General features: G+C 40.9%; 1 protein-coding gene across 28 annotated transcripts in view; it reads right to left on the bottom strand.

The window, feature by feature from the left end:
- Nucleotides 1–23,928, bottom strand: part of celf5a (cugbp, Elav-like family member 5a) — a 169,413-nt gene that overhangs the window by 57,338 nt on the left and 88,147 nt on the right. For 27 of the 28 annotated variants that reach the window (XM_029500989.1, XM_029501009.1, XM_029501005.1 and 24 more), the window contains exon 3: nt 15,820–15,868. In XM_029500989.1, coding sequence (XP_029356849.1) covers nt 15,820–15,868 — 49 coding nt within the window. Of the gene's footprint in view, nt 1–15,816; nt 15,869–23,928 lie in introns of all 28 variants that reach the window. The other variant, XM_029500990.1, reaches the window with a different exon arrangement.

Genomic DNA, 23,928 nt, shown 5'->3' with positions numbered 1-23,928 from the left:
AATCCTTGTTCTACTATATTCGTGGGGACCCAGCAGTAGCATAAAGCATTACCAGCCTCTCACAAAAACCATCACTGGTGAGCCCTAATGCTCGCATACAGCTACATATTACCCTAAAACCATCTCTTTGTTAACAGAGATCCATTTAAAGTTGGTCCAGTATGTTGGTTCCCATGAATCTGTCACACCCCACAAGTATAGTAGGCTCCTGTTTTTTTTTTTTTAATACCCACAAATGTATTGAAACACATGCACATGCACACACAGCGGTAAATGTCAGGTTTTTTTTTTTGGTTTAGATATTCTTCTCTATCTTATTTAGAATAAGACAGCACACTAAAAATGTACATATTTTCCTCTTTCAATTTCCCTTGTACCCAAGAAAGAATCCATATTTCAACATTTTTTTCTTTCAGAAAGAAGCCATTCAGCAAAATATTGTGCATGTAAAGACACTAAAAGATTCTGGATATGTAGCATTTGCATTGATGTCAATGCAACAAGGTCGTACTTGATGCGAAAATAAATTGCATAGGAATAGGAATCACATTTACAAAAGGAAAAAAAAAAAACAGGTGGAGAGGACCATCTTAAACCAGTGTTGATAAGCTTGCAAAGATTGCAAAGATCTTGACAAAATTCCTAATAAGTCTCATTTCCAAGGGCAACCCAATGCAACAGGACTACAATATAACATTTGGCACTGCTGGTGATGTCCTTTTCTACTTCTTTGTTGTTTCAAATTGTTGTAATGGAATAGCAGGTGTCCCTGTAAGTCTCATTAACTTAAAGGGTGGATTGTGCTTTAAGACTTTGCAAAGCTCTTAAACAACACATTTTTGGACTGTATAAGGGTTAAATGCTGCAAAGAATGACACAAGCCACAAACCAATCATCCGCAGGTCACCTCCTGCGGAATTTCATTATTAGTTATATAGAAACCATGCACCCACACCTTTTTTCTATTCCAAACTTTCCTGGAGACATCCCGTCTGTGAAAACTCTATACTTCTGCAAAGCCGACAACCTACAGTCTTTCCTTTCTCCTTCCACACCTGCCACATGGGACTGAGCCGTTCTTAGTCTTGCATGAGAGCCAAGGAGGTTCAGCATACAGAATCCTCCTCGGTAGGGATGTGGGAATGGAAAGGGATGGAGGAATGAAGGGATGACGGGTGATAGAGGTCTCTCAGCTGTCTAAAACCCAGGCTCGTCCCAGCACAGTGGTTCTCACTAATGACCAGAGGCCCTGAATTCCTTTGGCTCCCCTGGGACAACAGCTGCTGCCATCTCTAGCTTCTCTGCAGGCTTTGAAGAGGACGTGGCAGCAGTTGAGCTGGCTATACTCATGCCTAGCAGAGCAGCAACTCAAGGATGGGGACAGACAGGCTCAGCATGCCAGCAGGGTGGCTAAGCCTGCTGAAACCTCATCCAGCCAATTACTCCCTCTGAATGCCAAGTCGGCTCTCTAATGGAGAAACTGGGGACCACACGCTGTTAGGTCCTCTCACAGGTTTACGGGTTTTACAGGTAAGCAGTAACTCTCCCACTTTAGGTCAGCTGTTTCTTCTGTCCATTCTGACAGTTAGGACTAAACGGGGAGAAAAGCTCAGTTTGATTCTCTCCAAACCAATTTGTTTAAAATGACAAATTCCTTTTCGAGCTCTTGTTTCTCTCTGTCGTCCATCCACTCACACATAGCCCCTGGTTAGGCTTACCCTTTAGACTATTTGCAGAAAGAGAGAGAAACTGCTGTATAGAAAAGTAGTGGAAATGGCCAGGCTAGAGGGGGTGGACGCCTATGGTTAGACTACCTAATCATGCTATTCACGTTCCTGCTTTTCAGATAAGCAGCGCACTGCCTCCAGTGAGCCTGCCCTCCATCGACGGCATACATATACTTTAACACAGCTAATTTGTGCAAGTCTTGCAGCACTTGCACACCATTTAGAGATACACTTCAGATTTCACTAGAGACCCAGTGGCCCGTATGGCTGGATGGAGGTCAGAATAAATAGAGCTGCTCCAGCCCAGGAGAAATAAAATCTAAAATATGTATTGTTTCAGCAACCGTTCTTATCTGTGAAAGATGTTGAAATAGCAATCAATGGTGCCGTTACTTCAAATGTAGTGAAGGAGCTGTGGGTAAGTAAAGTAAAACAGTTTCCAACCAACACAAAATTTTACATCTAATTAAATCCTCTCCTTTAATGTTAAGGAAATTCTATTAACTACTTCACAGGATCAAAACAAATGGTATCAGGGAAAAATATAGAATTAGAGGCAGGAAATTTCATTTTGTGATATGTGACAGCTTCTGGACTGTTCTTTTTTTCTCTGTTTACACAACAATTTGCAGGCATCCGCTTGACCAACTGTACTCTAACAATACGTCAGACAGACAAAAACAAGAGAAACCTGTGGTCATGTATAATTTGCAAGGCCAGCACCTGACTGCCAACAAACACAGATTTTTTTCTTTTCCTGTGTTACATTCAAGGATATTGAACAATTTTGTTGGCAGTAGGCATCTTTACCAAATTCTAGCTGCACGTCAGCTGAAATGACTGAATCTCACTAAGCTCTGTGGGTTGCACTGTCCCTGTGTAAACAGGAGGTCTGAGTGTGTTTTCCTCACACTTCTTTGTGTGTTATGTTCATAAGCAAGCTCAGCCGAGACACACTCAGAGACTGTACCTCGAAGTAGTCATAGCTAAACCACTCCGACAGTAAAATAAATCTTTCTAATTGCATCGAGAGCAGTGTGTGATTCTCAGCATTTTTTTTCTGCGCACAACCTCCTTAACCAGGCACTGTGTGATCGTGTCTGTGTGTGTGTGTCAGGTTGGTTGGCAGGCTCTGCCGCTTTCCTGGCTAGTCAGAGAGCTCTTCTCCCTGAACCAGCTGGGCCCTCCTGCCCCCCCTCCAAAGCAGTCAGTGTGGACCACATGGTCTCACCCTCAGTCTGAAAAGTGTCATTCAGCCTCACACATTTGAACACACACAGACACTGATACACAGGTAACTCACAAAAACTTATTTTGCCCACAGACAGCAAACTAACCGGTTCAGATGAGTCATCCAATGACAATATTTGTGATCTATGTATATTTCATTGTATAAAGGTACTTTATATAAAACTTTCTGCTCTATTATTTATGTAAAATGGGATTATCCTTTTCCTCTCATTTGCATAGTGCTCATTAAAAAAAAAAAAAAAAAAAACATTACAAAAAAAAAATATATATATATACATATGTGTGTGTGTATGTATGAAGAGAGAGTCCAGAAAACAACAGTTATATAATAATGATTATAATCAACAACATTTTATATTGTCAATAAACAAATATTTTTTCTACTTTCCTGGAATTTGGCTGTTTTTTCTTCATTTTGTATCTATAAAGGGAAGCAGTTAAAATGTAATTGAAATTGCTGTTTTAAGTCCCTTCAACTGCATGATTAAAACTCTGATTGCTCCATTTTTTATATTGTTTAGAAAAGGTTAGTTAGTACTTTATATTGTCGATATTGGTTGTGAGTTCAGTTCCCGGGCCTGGGGCCTTTGCATGTTCTCCCTGTGCCTGTGTGGGTTTCCTCCCACCATCCAAAAACATAATGTTTGGGTCTGTAGGTCTGAATGTGAGTGTGAATGGATGAACTAGCGACTTGTCAAGGGTGTATCCTGCCCCTGGCAGCAACCCCCGCAACCCTGAAACGGATAAACGGTTGAAGATGAATGAATGAACTGAGCTCTATTTCTTGATGAAGCTGTTCAGTTCCTTTGGATGAGATGTGGAAAAAAAGGCAAAGTGGAGGAGAAGAAGTGCAAAAAAAAAAAAAAAGAAAAGAAGAAAAAAAAAAAAGCAAGATGTTGGGAGGTCCAGGTCGCATGGTGAGCCTCAGGACCTTGTGTTTGAGGCAGCACACTTCCCCTGAGCTACATTTACCCTTTAACTGCAGTCAGGCAGGCCGGCTGTGTGGACAGAGGTAGATGGGGTGGGGGGGCCACTGGGGGAATGAGCAGGAAAGCTAGATGAGTGAGCTGGAGAGAGAAATGTAACAGTGAATTCTAATGTCAGATCAGAGCTGAACTGAGCGGCAAGGAGATCTCTCCTGCCAGCAGTGTACCAACATGCATCAGTATCAAGGGTAAAATATTGTGATCTTTGATTATTCCCTCTTTCACCTTTCATTAATGTCATCCAGATAGAAGGCAAGGTAGCCTGACATGCACACACGGGTGAAGAAAGGATTTCACAGACACACTGGGTGAGATAGTGCAGGATTTTGACAGATCCCTTTGTTTCCTCTGTGTTGTTACTCTACGTTACTTTGGTAGTTGTAGGTCACATTTATTTCATACTGAGGCAGAGCTTTATCTGTCTGTCTGTTTTCACCTTTTCATCTTGTGCTTGTGGGCTCATGTATTAACAACCATTATAAGCAATTAGTCCTCATCATGCACCGTTAAGACAGAGAGGGAAGTAATAAGAGTGTTACTAAAAATCACATATATTAGCGTATGATAATTGTCTTTCATACATACATAAAGACACACATTAGATGTGTGGTGTGAGAACAGAGATGATAAAATATTCTAATATGAAAACTCAAAACAAACAGATTTCCAAAACAGTGGATGGAGTTCTCCTCCTTTGTATTATATGTGTTAAACAAAACCTACTTTATGTTGTTAGATCTTTATTACTGTTTTCTCTGAATAATTCATTTGGACCAAAAAAGGCAAAATGAATTGTGATGAAATGTGATGATAATGATAAAATCATAATAAAGATATGATTTGGATTAAGTTAAATAAATCACATTAAAGCGCCCTTACCGAGTGCTAGGTGGGGATGTGGTAAAATTCTTATGACTGGCTCTGTATGTTGTTTATTTTAATGGAATCAAATGGTACAAATAAAATCCTGTTTCAGTCTCGTGCTGGGATCCCATTTCTCTAGATAAATAATTCAGATTGTACATGCTGGGAGGCCGAGAATAGATTCTTAAAATAACAGGAGGATAGAGGGGACAGGAGGAAAGAGGACGACAACTATCCGAGGGGGCTGACAGCCAGCAAGCCGGGGATTTCGTCATCCCCCAGCATCTTAAACTCCACTTTCTCCTTGACCTGGGAGAGGGAGCATCTCCCGATACCCCTGCTTTCATTACACCCACCATGCAACCAAAAGACGCCGTCCTCCTGTCTCACGCCTGGTAGACACAGATTTAACATGTTCCTCCTGTCATTGGCTGCTGCCCCTGCTGTCAGACCAGTCGTGTTAAACTGAGCTCCTATAGATTAAGAGGCCTCATCAGATTAGGATTCCAGGATCGCCCAGGAGTAGGATGGTTGCAGCAGTGCTTGAAGGTTTCACTTCAACATTAAGGAATCAATCCCTGCTTCCAATCCTGCATATTAGGTTGAAGTGTGCCAGCAGTCCAGGCAGGCAGATGTCGAGGGTTGTACCTTTCCCTAAAGCACATTGTGCCTGCACAGCTCCCCGATTCCCTGATAACATTAATGCCAGATACATGTCCCTGAACTAGTCCAGACATTTTCTTAATATTAGAGTTGTACACTGGCCTCTTTTCTTTACCCCTACCAAATTCCTTGAAAAACCTCAAAGCAACATAAAACTGACCCGCAATATCTTCCACATCAACATTCGCTTCTCTAATGGTGGGAAAATCGATAGCTAACGAATGGGCTTATTTATATTTCAAGTGATGACGTGTCATGTTTTGGGTTTCGTGACAAGTTTATAGCTGTAGGAGCAAGCTGAAGATGGGAGAAAGAAGATGGGAGGTATAAAAAAGGAAAACACAAACACAACTGTGGATCTGTATCAGGTGGTGTCGGCAACAAATAATGTCAGTTGGAGATGGGGATCTAATCCTTATCAAGGCACAGCTCCACCTTTGTCATTTGTCCGAGTCCAACTCAGAAGCTAATCTAGAATGAAAAGACAGTTCGGACCCTCAGATCTCACCCAACAACACAGTGCACTATCAAAGTGTTCTTTGAAGTCCTTGTTCTATAAAACTGGCTCAAGTGTCAGGTCAGAGTTCTGACAGCTGAAGGTATGACAGCCATTTGAAGGCTCATTCATCTCTCTATTTTTCCCAAAAATTGATGCCTTTGTATTCTTTATCACAGGCCCTGTTCATGTATTTTGCATCAGTGTGGCCTGCATTTGGACCCAGTCCAAAGCCCTAAAGAATTCATTTGTCTGGGAATACTCTTTTTAACTTTTTTTGCAGAGGCCCATTCCCCAATCATCTTTGGCACTGCCAATTTGCCTGATAGACTTGTCAATGAGGTGGAGCAAAAGTAAAATCGGGTTTCATATGAAGCCATGCAGGAGAAGAAAGGCACATAGAACAAATTAGAAGATCATATAAGCATGATATAAAGATCAGTGCAAGGATCTAGTAAGAGAAGAGACGTTTTTAAGGATTTCAAAAAAGAAGAAAATATAAACTCCCATCACAAGTTACCATGAACCATGGCATGGCCAGGGCAGTCAGAGCATGACCACATCACCACTTCAGTTGGCAGCGTTGTAATAATGACTCAGTCCAGAATACACGTATACACACCTACACCCGAATACTTATGAATAATGTTGAACTGCTCCTCCTTCCTTCATGCACCAAAGCAAAGGTTACCCCAATCATCTTTTCGGCTGCTGCAGTTTTACAGCCCCAGAATGACTGCTTCTCTCTCCATTACCTCTGCACTCGTTTGACTGGCAGATGGGTGGAAAGACGGTGGATGGAGAGTGGGCGGCTGGGTAATCATGGGGCTGTGTGCCACAGTGCGTGCATGTTCGCAGCACTATTTGTCATCTCAGCAGGTGGGACGGAAAAGGCAGGTGAGACGTAGCTGGGCCTAATTTAAAAGCCTCTTTATGGTGCCCACTGAACCAACGTTGGCATTCCCTAATGGTGCATCAAACACGCGCCATCCCTGTGCCGTTTTGCACCGTCCCAATGTCCTACGTCCTTGTCTGTTGTCATTGCTTTAATAACTGCTGCAGCTTAAGTTGGAGACAATATACTCATGACACTAGATAACCAAATTTTTTACAGATTCTATATTTGACTAAGTCTGTGTATAACCCACCGTCTCCATATCTGTGTGAATCACTCAATTGGAGCAGGTGTCCTTTACAGTCCAATGGTGGCATGACACAGTGATTTAAGTGAATGGCGTCGACTGACAGCAAGAGAGACAGAGGGTGATATGAAAGGCTAATGGAGTTAATATGCTGAGATGGAACAACAGAGGAAAGGAGAGGTTAGATTGGAGGGACAGACGTGGTGAGCCCAATTTAGTTTCAGATGCTCAATCTCAGTGCTCATCTAATTTAATCCAGGTTGCTTCCACCTTGTTTTGTACACTTTCTGCTATTGAAACCTTTTTAAATGTAAAAAAAGAAAGAAAAAAAAAAGACTGTTACTGTCACCATGCATTCATAAAATTTGGATGCAATACTTAAAAATATATAAATCAAATATTTGAGTTGGCATTTATCTGGTAAGTGACTTGGTATTTTCCATTTTCTCCACACTTAAGTGTTCTGACAACCTTTTCAGGGCAGAGTTGTAGTGTGTTGTATTGTGTAAACGCAAATTTTAAAAAGTGACTACCTTGCATATTTTTCTTGTCTTTCATACTGACTTGAAAAACATTTCTTTTCCATCCATATCCTAGGTGAAAAATGCTTTTTTTTCCCCCCTGTCTCTTTCTCTCTCATCACTTAGGTGCCTCGCAATACATTTGCTCTGTCTCTCATTTCATATTTGTCACTCGTGCTCTTTTCATGTTTCCACTTTTTGGTTGGATGGAAATATGGTCACAACTTCCTGCTGTATTCCTGAGTTGGTCATTGAGTAATGACCAAAAGTGTTTTTGGAGAACAATGAGATTTCACAGTGACGCTTACCTTGGGCTCTGATAAAGCTCAAAGGTAAAAAAAAAAAAAAAAGTAATTAATTTATCCAATTTGACATGTGTTAAATTGGGTTATAATTTATGTATGAGTTATAGTGAAAAAAATATTTTTTGAGGTCAATGTATCCTTGAACTTTGACCTTTCATCAGCAAATTCCACTCAGTTCATACTTACGAAGTTGTATCAAGTCTATACAACGTTGATATTTATATCAAGTTTGAGAAACTTCCCTTATGGTAATCCTGAGCTATCACATTTACAAGAACAGGATGGATGAAGGTGAAAACACAATTGAATAGGAAACTTAATTTCTCCTCTTATTAAACACACTAAGTAAACATGTAAACACAGCCACACCTTGCAAATACTGGAAAGCAATTCATTAGCTACAAACAGCTATTAGCTCTCAACAACCACCAATTTTAAACTTCAGTATTGCTTGTGCTCACGAATCCATATCTGATTGTTACAGTCTGCATGTTTGTGTGTATTCAAGTGTGCTGATGTTTTTGCCTGAGATAAAATCATTATTGTTTCCTTCTTTCCAGCTTTTTTACACAGAATAGATCCTGAGTATTTTGTCTCGCTCACTTTTTATTCTTCATAGAATGTGGGGAGCAAAAGAGTCACAGAATTAGGGCAGAGAATTCAGTGTCTTGAGACAGTGAAGAGAAGAGGGCAAAATCTATTGTTGAGCTAAAACTGGCAAAAAAAAAAAAAATCTCACAAACATTAATTTGCCTGAGTGAATAACAGTTTTATGATTTAAATGCAGACTTCAGAAGCCCAATACTGCAAATGATTACGCTTGTCTAACTTGTTTCAAAGTGTGTGTGGGTGTGTGTGTTCCTTTGCTTGTCTGCATGTGTCTCCAGTCTGCTTTAATCTCCTTCCATCTGCTGGTGGACCTCCTCTCCCTGTTCTGAGGCCTGCCATGCCCGCCCGATCTGCTGAGCCTGACCTCACTGTGCAAATGTGTGTGTGTGTGTGTGTGTGTGTGTGTGTGTGTGGGTGGGGGGGTTGCTTGATGAGCCTAGTTCCTTATGAAGTGGTGTCATTAAAGTACAGAGAAGGAGCAAACGGGTGATTGCGGTGATTTGGCTGAGGTTGTGTAGACTCTGTCCTCCAATCAGAGCTTTCCTCTGGCCTCTCCAGCTCCACTGCAATCACAGAGCACCAAATCCATGGAGAACGCACGCACACACGTTTGTAGGGTAGTTTGTAGGGTATGGGCTGACAAAGACAAGCCATTACCATTGTCTACATTCTGTAACCAGTTATATATCCAAAGACTTCCCATTAGCAGGTCACCTCAACTTCTACCAACCATTCCAATGAATTTTTTAATCAAAGGAACAGAGCACATATTATGATTAATTATAAAACTCATCACATTTCTGTGTCAAAACTTGCTGAACTGATATTGAATTTAAAAACCTGCAGGAATTCTATAAATTCAAGTTAAAGTCAGAGTTAAGACCCTTCAAAGAAATGCAATAAAAAGTGTTGCGTCTAGAAGCAATTTTTATTCCACAGGTTATTTAAAGTGAATGGAAATGAAAGAGCCAGTAAAATGAAAAAGTTCACAAAATGAGAGGTAAATAAAGCAATTCTTAAAAAGGTCAACTTGTTCCAATAGCATTGTAATAGTATTATTTGCAGTGCCTCAATAGTCCCCAAAGACCTTAATGGCTGGTATTGAAAAGGGAAACATGACTGTACCTGGTATATAAATGGAATTCATTTCTAATGAGCAATGTGTTTGCTTCAGCAGTCCAAATCCTACAATCCGGACTCTACAATAACCTACCATACAACACACACACACACAAAACACATTTAAGGACGCTTTACAATGTTAATAATGGTCCATATTGTTATAAAATATACCAATTTAGTCTTTGTCAAAATACCTACTGTCAATAACACAATACTGTATTCGTTTTTTGGTAATATAGATATAGGATTATATAGTACTGTGCCTTAAAAGTAACAGCTCAAACATCAAAGCACCACATTTATGTGGTACAGAACGTAATGCTTCGTATTTTGAAAGCAAACTGGACAATTACTATACAACATGTTTTGATGTATTTAAAATGTACAGAGAAAAATCGGCTGAAGAATAGAAGGGGAACAAAGAGAGAGGGCTATATAGAGAAAGAATTATAAAGAGTGGAGAATTGAACACTAAATTGATCTGTAGTCCATTTGTCCCCAAAGAGACGTCAAGATGCTGTAATGAGAATAGCAGACCAGATGCATACAAGGAACATCTCTTTCCCATCTCCATCCCTCTCTAAAAGAAGACAAGTTTGTTTCTCAAGGTGATTGTTGCGGTGATAAGGGAGAGGGTGTTATTAAGGGTGACAGCGGAGGGGCTGAGAGGCAGTGGCTGACTGGATAACCTTGTCCCCATCCCCGCCTCGCTTCCTTCTGCATGAGCATCTCCACCACTGGCCTGGCCCGCCTGCTTGCTCATCTGAACACAATCTGCTGGCTGGAATTACCTCCCGGCCCCAGGAAAACTAAACATGATTTCTGACCTTTCCTTTCTGTGTTCAACAGTAACCTTTGCTGATCCGCCTACGCTACGAGACCGTTGCAAAGAGCGAGGGACGAAGGGATGTGTTTTTTAAGAAGGAACAATGACGACTGTGCGGTTGCCTGAATGTATCTATTTGTACCTTTTAAAAGACAAGCAGACAGTCAGATGCAATAATGGCAACACTTATTTATCAAGAATGACCAAATCATCCAATGTTGAACAATAATTTGTGCCAGAATTCTGCTTTTCATTTTTTTTATTTTGCAGTATTCAAAGTGCTACAATACGAAGTGTTTCTGTGAGTTTGTCTGCACTTTGGAAGTTGCTGCTGCTCCCATCTGCGGATGTGCTAAAGTTGCAACAATAGTGTGTTGTGGTAGGAAAAAAGTATGAGACACGGTGTTTGCAGAAATACTGCATCTTTCAACTAGCTGAATTCATTACATCATCACTCTGTGTTCTCTTCCTGTTCTTTGCCATGTCAGCAACTTTTGTGTTGGTATTATCATCAGTAGTTTGTTAGATAAGACTAATTGATCTCCACCTTCCCAGCGTATTAGAGAATTGTTGTGATCTACTTCTTCCACTGACTCTGCATAACTGCTATAGCCTCAGCACAATCTGACCCTCAGGAGCAAAGCACATCCCTGTAGAAATGATTTCGGGGTCTCTTCCTCTGGCTCTGTTTGTTGCTCTCCTGTTTTTCTCTCTTCTTGTCAGTCTTTTCTAAACCCAATTCAGCCAACCCCTCCCTCTCAAAATAACAAACTAGTTTGTGCTGATGTGAGGGTAAATGTAAGAGCTTACAGGCAGAGTGACCTGAGCATCCCAGGCCGGCTTTTTGGAGTTAGCTGACTGGCTAGCAAAGGCCTTTGTTTCAGTATTGTTTGTATAAGAGCACCAGAGGGGATTTGGACAAGGAGCATGAGCTCTGAATGTGTGACGCACAGCTGGCCTTACCATTGGATTAGCTCACCCTGATCCCCACAACCTCTGAACATGCTACCTACTATTTCAAGATCTCTCCATTTATCCCCAGCCAAGCACATTGTGACCAGTAATCTATAGTTTTCTGCTCTCCAAAAGGAGGATATGCTGTTCAGCTCTTTTCTTTGCCCCTGCCGCCCCTCCTTCTTGTTGGTTTATCCACACTTTTCTCTGTTTATTTTGCACTTCTCTCTCTCTCTCTCTCTCTGTCTGTCTCTCTCTATCTCCCACTTTTAGTGTCTGAGTAAAAATTTACTTCTTTCACCTCTTTACTCCTGCCATCTGTCTTTACCCCCGTCATTCTTTTCCCCCAACTTCCCCCTCTTGCCTACATTTTTCTTCTTTTCTAAAGGGGATCAGTGGAGCTTAGAGGCCTTCTTGCTTGGTTCATTACTGAGCTGCTCTGACATGGGAGCTCATCTCTCTAGTAAGAAAAGGAGAACGCCACTGATGTTTAATACATAGACCCCTGTTGTCTTTTACGCCAGATAAATTCATCATCAAAAACTGAGCAGAGAACAGCAACAGAGCATGTAGCCTTGTTCTCTCAATCTAGATTCCCAATCTTTCTTTCTTTTGTTTTTTTGCCCTCACTCTCCATTTAACTTATTGCCTTTCTCTCTGTCTCTCTCTCTCAATCTCTCTTTTTCTCTCTCCCTCCGTTTCGTCACGTCTCAGTGAACTGGAGCAAACCTTTTCATTGTCCTTCAGTTGGAGCAAACACACAAACACAATGCAAAGTTGCTGGTTGGCCTGCAACATGAAACACAGCTTCTGAAAAAAATAAATAAATAAAAATAAATAAATAAATAAAAAAATTGACCCCTTACTTTCAGCACATGAATGCATTGTGTGTGCATAAATATGCAACATATACTGGGCGTGGGTCTTTGTGGGCATGTACATCCATTTTCCTACTGTGTATGTCCCTGTTTGCATGTGAGAAATGGAGAGAGAAAGAGTGTGTGTGTGTGTGTATGCGTACCGAAGCCTGATGGGTATGTCTGTGTTTGCCTGTTTGTCCTCTCTGTGTGGGTGTGTGCGTGGGCGGCAGGCCTGCCTTGATAATGCCAGAGCCTGTTTCTAATCCAGGCCTCCTCAGTGGGCTGTAGCTCTAGCTGTGCCAGGCAGGCCTGCTGCAACACCAGCAGAGCCCCAGCTGACATATAGCCTGCTCCTTCCTGCTTTCCGGACAATCTCTATGCTCAAAACTTTAACAATGGGTATCGCTGGGAAATGAGTGGAGGAATGCAGTAAAAGAAAACATCACAGAGAAATTATTTTCCCTGTGAGCATGACAGGTCTTTTAAGTTGAGCTAAATAAAAAATGTTGAAAAGAGGAAACCAATTGAAGGAAGAACCTTCAAAATAACAGGAAACAAGCATGGGCAGGTAGTAATGGTTGGCTGCTATGAGTGAGTTGCTACTAAGGGGTTTAGGATGACATCAAAGAGGTTAAAGCTGATTTATCCCATGTAAGGATGCCAAGCCCTCTAAGGAGCCACTGAGCAGCCCATCGCAAATTAAATCTCAGCATCAGTCAGTGTCAGTCATCTGGGCCTCATAACTCTAATCCTCATATCAGAGACCAGAGAGACAGGTCCCCACATCCACCTCTTTAAAAAGACCCATGCAGACATCCCAGAATGGTCTGCGTCATCAGTGACTTGAGGCATTCATGCTGTTGGTGGCTCAATGTGTAACGGCTGCTGTTCTGCTAGATTAGGTAGGTGATTGGCCATTAATATTCATTTCACAGTGTGTCTTTGCTAAGCAGCAGGGGCTGACAGAATGTTTGGATGGATTTACTCTACCATATATTCAATTTCTATAGGCAAGGTAGTTCGCTTGTATGGCCTCAGTGAAGTTACCCATTAGCTGGATATAGTCTAATGTTTACCATTGTGTTCTCAGTGTCCAACACCATAAAAGTTATTAAGATTTCCACAACAAAACTGTTCAGTTTTGCTCAAGCGTCATCAAATATTTAGGAGAATTTGTTAGAGGAATATACTTGAATGTCTTCCTGTTTGAAGACTGTAGGCAGGCAGTTTCATTTTTCACTGCAACAGTAAGTAGGGTAAGTACACTGGTCTGGTCTTAATAACAGTAGAGAGTTGATCCTAGAGGAGCAGAGGTCCAGGAGGTATAAAACCACAGTAACAGCTTTTCCCTAATGGGTGGCCAACCTGGCACAGGTGATCTGAACTGTCCTCCTCATAATGAGATTAAGGGACTAATTAGTATGACTGTGTGTTGTAGAGTGACTGTGTGCACTGAGGAATATATGCCCCAATTGGACTAAAAGTGGCCCCTGAGAAAGCAGGATGGAGAATTAGGTCTGTCCTTGGTGTCCCTCCCTCCATCACGCTAATTAATATATTTTCCTCCACTCGTTCGTCTCCTTTATATCATGCTGAGTTATAGTCCTGAACTTATTGATGTGGAACCTGGGAACAGCAGGCAAATAGAAATCAAAACAACAAAAATTTTATCTTGGCACTTTTGACAGTGTGAAATAAGGATAGTTCTGAAATGAAAAAGTTTTGCAGTTTTTCCGGCCAACAAGAAGCAAAGGCTTGTCTAAGTAGGACATGGGGGTGCATCACCAACACAGTCCATCAGCTAACATGAGCTGAAGACACAACTACATATGGAGAATACCAAAATTATCACAGAAATAATGAAGGCCAACAGATTAGAAGCACACAAGCATAAGAGAAGGTCCATTCCCCTTCCCATGCTCTTGTTCTGCTGTGAGGCATTTCTGCCACCTAACCCGTTAAAGTCATGCTAGTGTTTGATTGCCCCTGCGGCACCACTCTGACCTGTTCATTTAAGATGATGTGCAACTCTCAGGTCTGTTCCAGCACTCATTTGTTCCCCAGTAGGGTCCCCATGGCTGGCCAGCAAGAGGACCCCATACTGACCAAAGTGCCCTGGGAGCTCTAAAACTGGCCACTCACAGCCAAGTAAAGAGACAGCTGAGTGTCATTGTTAATGTGGACACACAGCACCACAATGGCAAAATCAATGGAGCTATAGGAGACATCAATCTTGACAGCACAAGACCCTTCTGCTTGTCTTACTGCTCCTTTAAAGCTCTGAATGAATGGTTGATAAGAAAGAAAGAAAGAAAGAAAGAAAGAAAGACACAGTGATCTTTATTGGCCTTTCCTCCTTCTGTCTCAATGGGGTTACAATGTTCTTTGAAGATTGTGTCCATTTGACTGGCGGCCAACTGGCCAGCCATCCTAATTCACCCAAAATAGGCAGAGGTTTTTAGGTAAAGCCTCAGAAGTGCAGCACAGCAGCTGCATGCAGCTGGCATCATTTCTCCATCTTCCCTCCTTGCCTGTTTTTCCTTCCCAAATCTCTCTCTCTTCACCAAGATGAGAAAGGCTGAAAACAGTCTTCCTCCTTTAAATGACAAAAAGAGACTCACTTTGTTTGCATGACACATGGGATGGACACCAAAAAATAGCAGCAAGGTTCATTGTCTTTGCCACTGACTTGAAGGATGCCTGCTCATCTCATTAACATATATGCAGATAAGCAGCGGGTAAATGAAAGCTTCCAAAAACGGAAGAGATCAAAGACAACAGAATTAAGGCCAAGTAATGAGGATCTTGGCAGGAACCCTGCAAATTTATTGATTGTTTGGCAAGCTGTATGTGCTCCTGCTTCTTTTCTCTTGCCTCTTTACCATTTACTCTTGTGTTTAAGATGCAAACAGATCAAGCAGTGTGGATTTTAACGGGACCTTTGCCTGTCTATCACGCCAGAATTCAGTCCAAGCACCATCTAATTTACAGTGCAATGATAATGTTCTTGGCATAGGAAACAAGAAAGGAGCAGCAGGAAGGCCCGTCAGAGCCCTACATCCTTTCAATAACAGACTCTTTAATCAATTACAAACAGTACAAGGGCGCAAGCAGCATGAGGAGGAAAAAAACAGGGAGCTGATTCCATAAATTCTGTTTATATGAACCAGTAGCAAATAAAAGGAAATGACTGAGGCTAGATCCAGAAGAATTGTTACACATTTCTAAAAGCTGAGAGAGATGCAGAAACCTATGTGTTAGAATAATGTGTTTAATGTATGTTCAAGCACATTTTGGTTGAAACAATTTTTTAAGTTTCTGTGCTATGATCAAATAGCTACAGTTATGAATGTAAATGAGGCAAAATCAGAGTGAAAACTGCACAGAGACGGCAGAGCAGATGAGATCAGAAGGAAAGAATGAAAAGAATTAGCCTAGATAAGACAGATGAAAAGAGGAGATGAAAAAATTATGAAGAAAAGAAGACAACTACCTCCACGACTCTCGCTGTCAGCTGGTTTCACCTGGATGGGGCGAGTCATCTGGAGGGGAAAGAAGGGGGGGGGGGGTGCAACAGAGAAGTTAGTGCTGGTGACTCTGGCTGTCGTTGGTACAACAATAGGCCACAGACCAAAAGGTGTAAAAGCCCTCTCTTACATACTAATAGCTGTGCTGTGCAGTACTGATCAGAGACTTGGCTGTAGAGGAAATCAAAATGCCATCATGCAGCTTAACTGACACGTCACTATGGTGGTTCTGCTGCCTGTAATTCAGTTTAAACAAAACAACCTTATCCCTCTGGCACAAATAAAATATGGTGTGTGTGTATGCATGTGTGCGTGTGTCTACATTTGTATTTGTGGTTTTTCATGGCAGGTGACATGAAAGGGTGAAAGGGTGAAGGGGTGAATATGTGTGTCTAAGTGAGAAACGCAGAGGCAGTCCTAATAAAAGTGAATCTAACCACAGGAGGAGGGAGATCAATGCAGGCCTATTGATCCAGGGCCTTGGGCTGTGGAGAGTGTCTGGCTAGGAAGGATTCTCTGGTTAGGAGGCTCACTCTAATCCACTGGACCCTGATAAGAATGGCATTGCCTGGATTAGATGCCTCTGTCATCACAGTTTTTGTGTCACGCTCTCCTCCTTCCCCACTTTTACCTCCTTCTTCTTCCATTATTGTTGTTCAAGTTGAACAATTTTACCAGACTTGGACCTGATTTGTTTGCAAGGAAAAGTCTGAAAGACACATCTGTGATTTATCTGTTTTTACAGCTGCAGTAGCCTTTTTCTAACACATGCATCAAAATCATATTGCACTATCTGCAATTTGCACACAGACTGTATATATATCCATATATGTAATGCCCATGTTCACAGATAGTTGACAGTAAGTGCTCCCTTGTGCTTCATTCTAATTAAAACTAATAGATTTAATTATAAAAACACAAATTTTAATATATCTGGGGCAAAAAGTGGCACAAACATATAACGAGATTACTGCAACATAAAAGCACCCTTTTAGACCAGAGTCTGCTATTTACAGTAACCCATTTGTAGCTTCTATTTAAACATCTTTTTATTGCTTGAAATTGTTTGCCATTACCTGGCATCCCAGTCAAACTGAAATCCCACTCACTGAACGATTCAGCATTGATATTTTTAGAACCCCATATGTATATTTTGGGCAGCACGGCGGCATAGTGGTCAGCGCTGTTGCCCTACAACAAGAAGGTCGCTGGTTCGGTTCCTGGGCCTGGGACCATTTAGTGTGGAGTTTGCATGTTCTTCCTGTGCTTGCCTGGATTTCCTCCCACCGTCCAAAGACATTGTGTTTGGGTGAATTGGTGAATCTAAATTGTGTGAGTGTCAGTGGTTGTTGGTCCTGCGATGGACTGGCGACCTCTCCAGAGTGCACACCAACTTCACCCAGTGTGAGCTGGGATTGGCTCCAGCAACCCCCACAACCCGGAAAAGGATAAGCAGTAGAAGATAAATAAATGAATGAATGTCCTCCCATGTATCTTTTTTTTTTTTCAGTTCAATTCCAGCGCTGAGCCGAAAAGGTCAGATTTAAAGACAGGGCAGTCCAATAAAAGCATGACATGTTCAAGGAGAAACACCATAATGGGATTTTAAAATGTCTTAATAACATGCTGATATATGGGGGAGAGGCCCAGGCCCGATTCATTAAGTGCTAAACGTATCCATTTTCACCTTGAGAAACAGAGTAACCTTCCTTCACTGAAATTATTCCATAAATTTACCCATCGTAAATAATAACTAGCAGTGGCTAAGTCTTTGTAGGAAAACAAGGAGGGTATTACGCTTGTAAAGGTTGAGGATTAAGCTACTTGTTTCTTGGCTCGCTCCCCATCCTTCTTCCTCCCAATCAACAAGTGATTTCTTTTTCTTTTACAACACAAGGAAAGTAACTGAACAGTATGCTAATGCCAAGCCACAGGGCGCACTGCTCCACGGCATATACGGATAAATTACAGAATCCACCACGCTATCACACGTGTTCAAAGAAACCTCTGAGACAAAGAACCTCTGAATGGATGGGGAAAAAAATCGTCCACAAGACAAATTCGCACATAACTTTACAAGCCTCTGCACTTTCACAACAACACAGGGAAGCTTTGAATTTGCCTTTGACATGTCAAACGGACAAAAGATGCTTCCATCCTGCAAGCTGATTTTTGTTTAACATGCACAATGGAGAAGGCCAAACCTACAGCTGAGGCTTCACTACCATGCTATGATCTCAGCCGTCTCTACGGGATGCCAGTGTGTGGGAGGCAGCTCTCTCTACAGCTAGTTACTGTTCAGCCTCCAATATGCCAGCTTAATGGTCTATTTATTTTCCTGAAAGCAATGCATTATGGTTGTGAACAGTCACTACGAATGGCTCTCACTTTGTCCGATTTCCCTTAACCACGTAAAGAGAATTATGTCATTCCAGCAGAAATTAAATAGACGTTCCAAAGCACACCTGCACTATATGCAAACACATGCATTGACTTTTAAGTACAATTTATCAAGCTCTGCTGTTACCAAGGAGACAATTCATTAACTTCAGATACCATAGGGTATGTTTTTACAATATCCGCTGTAGGCTGGTGCTAATAGATTCCCGACACACCCGTGAGGACCTGAGTGATGCTACTTTCTCTGCAAATAACACACGTTTTAATCAGGGTGTTTTTCGCCACGGCAGTGGTAAGGTGAGGCAGTTCGGAAGCAGAGGAGGAAAGAGGGAGAGATAGTGAAAAAGGACAACAGAGATGGAGAGAGGGGGGGGGGAAAGATACAGTAAATACAGAGAGAAAGCAAGGCAGAAAGCCTGCAACTCCTAGATAAGATTACTTCCTCTGTTGAGTGGCGTTTCTACAGCTCTGATTCCAACCTCCCGCCTTTCACTTTCAAACACACCCTGAAGAAGACAGCATAACTTCCCTCTGCAAACACTGCATATTTACAAACGAAACCACCTGCTTCTGTATGGCACAGCAGCCAAAAATATTACAGCATTTTGCGGGGCATTAATTATAAATTGGGAAAATTGTTTTTAACTTGAGCCATTATTGATGGAGAAACTTTTATATGCCTAGCCTGATATTCTGCTTCCTTGCCTTGTTTATCTACCTGAGGGTATGTATGTGACCTAAATACCTTGATTTATTCAACAGGGTTCTGATATAATAAAAAATGCATTTTTCAAAATATGAATGTTAGGGGTGGTTTCAATCCAAATGTGATATGCAAGGAAAATATGTTCCCTCCAAATGTGTCTGAATTAATATACAGCATGATTTGCATTTCAACACCCATGAGGGAAACATAGATATAGTCATGGTGAAAAAGCGCTCTTAAAAGAAAATGTGATTTTTATGTTTCACATTTGTGTCACACATTGTACACATCAGGAATTTCCTAAGTGTGTTGTACAGTTTTTTGTTTGTGTTTGCATCTCGTCGACAGGCTGGAAAGAAGTGTCTCCAGCCTACTATGTTGAAGAAACAGCTCCTCTTTCCTGAGGACACGATTGACATTTTTCAGCGCTTTTCATTAGGGTCCATAACCAGGTTTAAATTAATTTCAGCTCAATGTTTTTGATTACTCAGAATTAACTAGCTTATCTGATGCCTAACAACATCTCAGTGGCCTCACAACTTTCAAATGAGTTACTGCTCTTCATTTTCCTCCCTTAGCAGAAAATATGGCTTCCCGTTTCCTCACTTTACAAGCTGTGCTGCTCTCAGGGCTTTGGCAAATCTATAGTTCCATATGCTTTTCTTGAGCCACCTCGTCTGCCCAGTTAAGCCTCCAGTCAGTTGAATTAAAGCTCTTAGCTGTCGTACGCTGCTGTTTTATACAGAGGGCAAGATAGTAACCCCCAAGGCCTACAGTACATAATGTAGTGTGTAATAGGCCTGGAATACAGACACATACTCTGTTGGTTTGTTTCTGCTTTCAGTTAGCGAGTCTTTAAATCTGATGGTGTGCTATACAAAATGATATGCTTAAACATGAGCACTCTAGACCAGTGGTTCCCAACCTTTTCCAACTCAGGACCCACTTTTAAGTCTCAAAAATCTTCGCGGGCCACCTCCAACCCCATAAATACATGTCTAATACTTGGAGGAAAAACAAAACAAAATAATGAAAATAATATTTAAACAAGTTTGATATCCTTTTAAACATAACTGAGTTTTACCATTGAAAGCATTATTCTGTATATATATATTTTTTTTAATATAATAATAAAAATCATACTTTTTTAGAAATGATTTGGCGGCCCTTCACGGCCCACAAGTTGGGAATCACTACTCCAGACCATTCACAAACACGGTACCATCGTACCATTTTGTATGATTTATATACATTTTTACATATCTTCTGCATTCTGGAAGATTTGGCTTGGCTGGGTAACAATGTTTTTAATGAAACTATCATCAGTCCCAACAAAGACCAAAGGCCTTGGGCTCCGACCACAAAAGACATTCCGCTGTCCGATTTCAAATTGCATGGAGCTAGTCAAGGAACTGTAGTCCATACTTAGCTTGTTAGTAGTGGGGAGGATTTAGAGTCTACTGTTGGCACTATCTATGACACTAATGAGTTCATGACTAGTAGATTTTAACGGGATAGAGCAGTACGGAGTCCTATAATCCAAACTGCTTAAATACCAGAGAGAGGGCTAGTAGCAAGATAATAATACTGCTTTAAAAAGAGTTTCAAAGACCTGGTGCAAGTTCAAAACCCAAGCGTCACTTTCATATTATCCAAAAAGATGAACCTCCAATACACAGCAATGCAGTAAACAGAGATACAACTGCTGTAAATCTTGTCCTGGTTTTACAGAATAAAGGTCTTTTTACAACAGTTATGCTGAAGTACTTACTTACAGCGCTTGCAAGAAAACCCCCAAAACTAATAGCTATTCACTGTGTGCGGTGTCTTCTGACTTTGACTTTTAGATGTAATATAGAGTAATGTTTGTCCAGGGATCATTAATACATATTAGTAGCCCATCAAAGCTAATATTGCTGCATTGCTCACTAACAGGGGCATAAATAGCCCCCTTCTGACGGGGCCATCTATGCTGATATAATTAATATTTCCAATTATTGATCTGAGGGTGTGCCGAGTGTTAACTGTCTGGGGGCACAAGCTTTAGCTTTAAATCCGTACTGTACAGAGTAAGAAGGACAGAGATAGAAGGAGAGAGAGAGTTAGAGTAGGACGGAATGAGCTGGAGAAAGCTGGAGGCACAGTGGAATGATTTACAGTTATGAAGTGGTTCATTGCAGTCACAATAACTGTTCATTAACAATAAAATTACAAATAAAGATCACATTTAAAAGCCTTGCTCAAACTAGTAATGAAGAATTTCAAATTCAAATTTAACTGGATAAGAAAAGATATCTGAACACTTTTATATGAAAATGAGACAGAATTATTGTTTGATTTTGCAGTGAATAATATCCTCACAATGTCTTTTTTTAACAAAAACAATGCACATATTTATTCGAATGAAACACTGTGACAATGTATTCTTAGTATTGAACAGGTACTAGAACTGCAGCATTTATAGCCAGAAAGTAAACTACACTCAGCATGGTCTACAGGTCAGTAACTCCCCTATGAAGACCCTTAAAATAATGTATTTGTGGGACATTGAAGCTGATGTGAGAAAAAGAGAGAGGCCAGCCTAATATGCATACATATATAATAGTGGTAGGAATCTTACTATCTCACAAATCGATTCAATTCCAATTTTTTAGGCTACGATTCAAATCAAAATTATTTTATTCATAACGATTTCTGCTTCAATCTCTAGGTGTGCAAAGGATCTATTCCAGTCTGCTGGACAGAATGAGAAATTGAGACATTAAAGTGTCTTTTTCACATTTATTAAGTTTTAAACATTTATCCATGCTTAGGTGGAACTGTTACATAAAAGCAATATCGCATATTGCTAAAGTAACAAAAATAAAAGTGTCTCTTTATGAAAAGAAATAGTGCAGTTAAACATGGGTTCCTCATTTTGCAAACCTTGCATACTGTGAAGCTCATGTCAAGCTTGGTCTTCCTGGGCATTCGGTAAATAGGACCCTATAAAATCCATGATCACAAAAAAAACGGAATTCATTATAAACACAGAATAACAGAACTGGCCGACATGTTACAGAAAAGTCCCCCCCCGCCCCCAAAAAATAAAAAGGAATTAATCTGTCTGGAAAATGCTCCGAGTGGTGTCACTAATAATGCACTCCCCCTACAAATAAATAAATAAATAAATGAATAAATGAATGAATGAATGAATGAATGAATGAATGAAAGAATGAAAGAATGACTGAATGAACGCAGTGACTTGAGCGTAGTGGGCGCGGTTCCATTCCCAGTGAGGGCACCTGAACATGTCTAGGTTAATTGGTTGATTGGTGACGAGTGATGGACTAGGCTACAGCAAGGTACGGCGACCGCCCAGGTCCTAGACTGGACCAGACCAGACTAGACCAGAGAAGACTAGTCGAGACACCGGTGGGGCCAGAACCCTGCAGAGAGTAAAGACTAGACCAGAGACCGGACCTCCCCAGAGACTCGACCAGACCAGACGAGACACTGGAACCGCCCTCCAGAGTCACTCACTGAGTTCAACACAAAGAGGTTGACTATCATGTACTTCAACAGAGATGCCAGTAATTGTTGGAAAACCAAAGAACACGGGGATATTATCAAAATTGTGAAATTCTGGTCAATTTATTTCAGAATTACTCAACAAATCCGCTGCCAAAGCTTTATGGCCGACTACCAGAGATAAAATAACCTCTTCCATGTTGTGTATGAAAAACTAGGCTCTGCTCCAAACTTCAGGTAAAAGTGTCTGTTTACATGTAAGTCTTCTGAAATTCAAGTTCTGTTGAAAAATATTTGTGGTTATGTGTCTATAAATCATTACTGCACTTTGGAAAGAAATGTGCCATAGCAGCTCTGCCCTGTGTATTGAATCTATGTTACAAAGTTTATATATGTGTTTGAATGCAAGCAGGAGAATGTTTGTGCAAGTGATTTATAATTTACCCATATGTGAAAATGTGCTGGCGGCAGCAGTGTGCTGGTCCTGATAAGAAGCATCAGTCAGTACTGAGGAGATGGAAGCCACTATAAGCTTTGGGATTCCTATCAGAACTGAGAGGATTTAGAGCTTGAGGAGCTGACATGGACTGAGAGACACCTGCAGACCTCAGCTACTCAGTTTCATATTTGTATGTGAAAGAAAAGTTTTTCTCTATAGTAGTCAATCCATTTTAAGTGAGAGAAAAAAAATATGAATTTATGATGTACAATTTCCGAAAAACTGAGAATTTACATTCCATAAAGTTGAGTTTTGCCATTCAGAGGAAACAATGCATGCTTTCACTTTCAGAGTGCAATTAGTTTTTGCTTTGTTGTTGTTTTGCACAAGTGTTACTTTTTTTTTTTTTTTCAGAGGCTGAATAGCTCCTTTTGGAACAAAGCTTTTGATATCCATCTGTTAAACTGAATGCTCCACATAGTACAACAATTAGCAACTAGGATGCAGCTAACTCACAAACATGTGTGATCTGTAGTACCATTGCTACTAGTACCACTACAACATCTCTGATAAGACCATTGGACCTTCTGTTGTCTGATGCCGTCCAAGTTTTCTGTTTATCACTTTCCCCAAAACACTAACTGCCTCCCAGACAGCCTGAAGTCCATCTACCAATTGCTTTCCAACCCTCTTTATTATCATAGCTTTACTAGCTGAAGTGGTTGGCCAGCTGTCTGACTGCTAAAGCCCTCATTATACAGACAGCAGAACTCAGCTCTCATCAAGATTTCATGAAGGTGAATGTCACACATCAAAACCAACTCATTTGTGGAACCCCATGACTCAGCAGAGCTGCATCGTATGAGTCTCTGCTGGTTCTCATCAAATTCTTTAGTACTGGTTGTAATTGTATATTTGGATTAATTGAAAACATAATTTAAAAATGTTACCCACCACCTGCCAGTTTGCTTGTCATTGTTCCAACCCTTTGCACAGTCACTCGCTCTCACACCAACATTT

This window comes from Echeneis naucrates, chromosome 4, assembly GCF_900963305.1.
Source record: "Echeneis naucrates chromosome 4, fEcheNa1.1, whole genome shotgun sequence".
Taxonomy (NCBI): Eukaryota; Metazoa; Chordata; class Actinopteri; order Carangiformes; family Echeneidae; genus Echeneis; species Echeneis naucrates.
The sequence above is the reverse complement of the archived record's forward strand: the minus strand, read 5'-3'. Positions and strand labels throughout refer to the sequence as shown.